Source organism: Mycetomoellerius zeteki, unplaced genomic scaffold (assembly GCF_001594055.1).
Source record: "Mycetomoellerius zeteki isolate Tzet28-1 unplaced genomic scaffold, Tzet1.0 scaffold667, whole genome shotgun sequence".
NCBI classification, from domain to species: domain Eukaryota; kingdom Metazoa; phylum Arthropoda; class Insecta; order Hymenoptera; family Formicidae; genus Mycetomoellerius; species Mycetomoellerius zeteki.
In genome coordinates this window covers 351710-353970 of record NW_017257683.1, presented here as the reverse complement: position 1 = coordinate 353970, position 2261 = coordinate 351710, and the positions used below count along the sequence as shown (strand labels likewise).

General features: G+C 40.9%; 2 protein-coding genes across 2 annotated transcripts in view; one reads left to right on the top strand and one right to left on the bottom strand.

Annotated features, from left to right (window-relative positions):
* Tdg (Thymine DNA glycosylase) overlaps window positions 1-2261 on the bottom strand; it is a 116229-nt gene that overhangs the window by 4447 nt on the left and 109521 nt on the right. The gene's annotated exons all lie outside the window — the stretch shown is intronic.
* Dnmt3 (DNA methyltransferase 3) overlaps window positions 360-2261 on the top strand; it is a 130636-nt gene continuing 128734 nt past the window's right edge. The window contains exon 1 of the mRNA XM_018457749.1: window positions 360-520. Within this exon, the coding sequence (XP_018313251.1) occupies window positions 400-520 (121 nt within the window). The 5' untranslated portion in view covers window positions 360-399. The remainder of the gene's footprint in view (window positions 521-2261) is intronic.

Genomic DNA, 2261 nt, shown 5'->3' with positions numbered 1-2261 from the left:
CCGCTCTTTTTTTCAAGACAGTCTCAATTTTCAATCTTTCGAAGTAAGACTTCGTTCCAAAAGATTTAGAGAGTACAAATATAAAATACCGCGCGTATTTTTACCCAACTCTGTGGTTTTTTAAAAGATCCTACAAGATCTTTAAATGAAATCCATGCGTCGCGCCTCTATATAATGATAGGCAAATCAAAGTCCGTCCGTAGGGCGACATTTTCGGAGGGGTCTACACCGCTTTCGGCAGGGCGATACGCGTGACGCGTGTTGCGATATGCCTTTAAGAGCGAGCGGAGCGAGTGGCCGGTAAAGTTGGCAGTACTGCCGCTTCCCGCGTCGCGCGCACGCATGGCCGCTATGTCCGAGTGATCGGTCCGTTAAAAAACGTTTCGGAACCGCTGTGGGATGGAAGAAGTGAGACACGACACTTCGTTCGAGCGCGAGTGCGTCGACACGATGAGATGGACCGCGACGTCCGTTAAGGAGGACCGGCTCCAACCGGGACACGCGGACGATCGACGACACGGTGAGCACCCTTCGATCATGATCCACGAGCTTGCGCTCCTTTTCGTCGATGCCGTGTAACGGCGCCGTTTGCGATTGTCACAAATGGCGCCGGTACATCTTTTTCGGATAGATACATTACTACGATAATATCGCGGTGGGTGCCGTTCATAAAAGTATCCAAGTCCCATCGAAAGAGATCGATCGAGATGGAGAGATACATTGCGGCAAGACGCTTGCCGTGTATGATGAATGAACGCCAACATTCGAGCTGCTTCGCCAAATTTTCAAGCAAATAGGAAAATTTTGGTTTCCACGCGGCGCGTGGGAAAAGCGATTAAGGCTGTTACTACGGAAAGAAACATGGAGGCGTTCGCATGGCTCGTTCGGCCCTAACCTGTTGATGCAACCGGCTTTTATCTCATTAGCATTGTTATGTTTACTTTTATCTGCTTGTACGTCGTTTTTGCACTGTTCTTTTCTTTCTCATAGATATCGCGGAATATATGTTTACTTCACTCCGAATGCGTCGGCGAAATAAAGTTAAAAACGGATTATGAAGATTTGTTCAAGATAGTGAAGCTGTTAATTCGATTAACGAAACGACCGTTGAAAATAATTAAAATAGTCGAATAAATTTAAATATATCCTTCTGTCGAGAAAAAAAATCAATTTTTTAAAGTTCCAAATCGGTTCGCAAGGTGTCGTGTGAAACGCCCTGTATACGCGATAATCCCACCATTTATGCTCCGTTCTATCAATGTAATTTTAATCTTGGTTCAACTAACTTTTCATGTTTTTCTAGTTCTAAGGATTAGAAAAAGACGAAGAGTAAAACCGGTTTTCATAGTTAATTTTTGTATTCAAAACTTAAGTGTAGCCTTAAAACGTCATAAGCCAATCAGAGGGCTTTATTAGCATTTAAAGATATTATTTATAGTCAATATTGTTCTCCTCACATTCGATTGTGATTGGTCAATTTCTTATAGGCTTAGGACTTAAAATTCAAGATTTACGCCTTAAAATCTCATTAAAGACGCCGCTTAAGACGGTCTTATAATAAGAATGGATTGTGAATATTACCCTAAGTTTAACCGAGGTTAAAATTAATCTAGATTGGTAGAAACGGGTATTAGGCGTTTTTATGAATGGCAGTAAAATGATCTCGCATCGATATATCGAAAGTTTCCCCATCCGCGTCTATTGAAGACGTTTGTAAGAGACGGACGTCTTCCCCGAATGAGAGGAACAAAGACTACAGTACACAAAAAAACGTAAGGCATAAGCGAATCAGCCAATCACAGTAGAGACATGAGACAATAACGTATGCGGCATTGAATCTAATGGGCTTTGTATATTTGACCAATCATAGTCGATTATTCTTCTCATATTCGATTGTGATTGATTAATTTCTTACGATTTAAGATTTAAAGCTTAGGTTGTGGCTTATTATAGAAAGCCCATAGAAATGTCGATTCGCTTATTGCTTAATTGCTCTTTGATCGATTCATTTTCTTATGCGTTATGTAAAGCCGCGTATTATCCAGAACGAACACCGAATGCGAATGTTCGGACATTTGTCTTTGTGTTTGCGAGCAGTTTATTTTTTTTCTTGATTGTACCAAATACTACACTGAAAAAAAGATTGGCTGCTGCAGCAAATTAAATGGTAAAATATGGCATTTTTAATTGGTTGTATCAGTCAATTTTTGGTTGCGTTAGCCTATCCGCAATGTTAGTATAGGATTTCGATAGGCTAACAC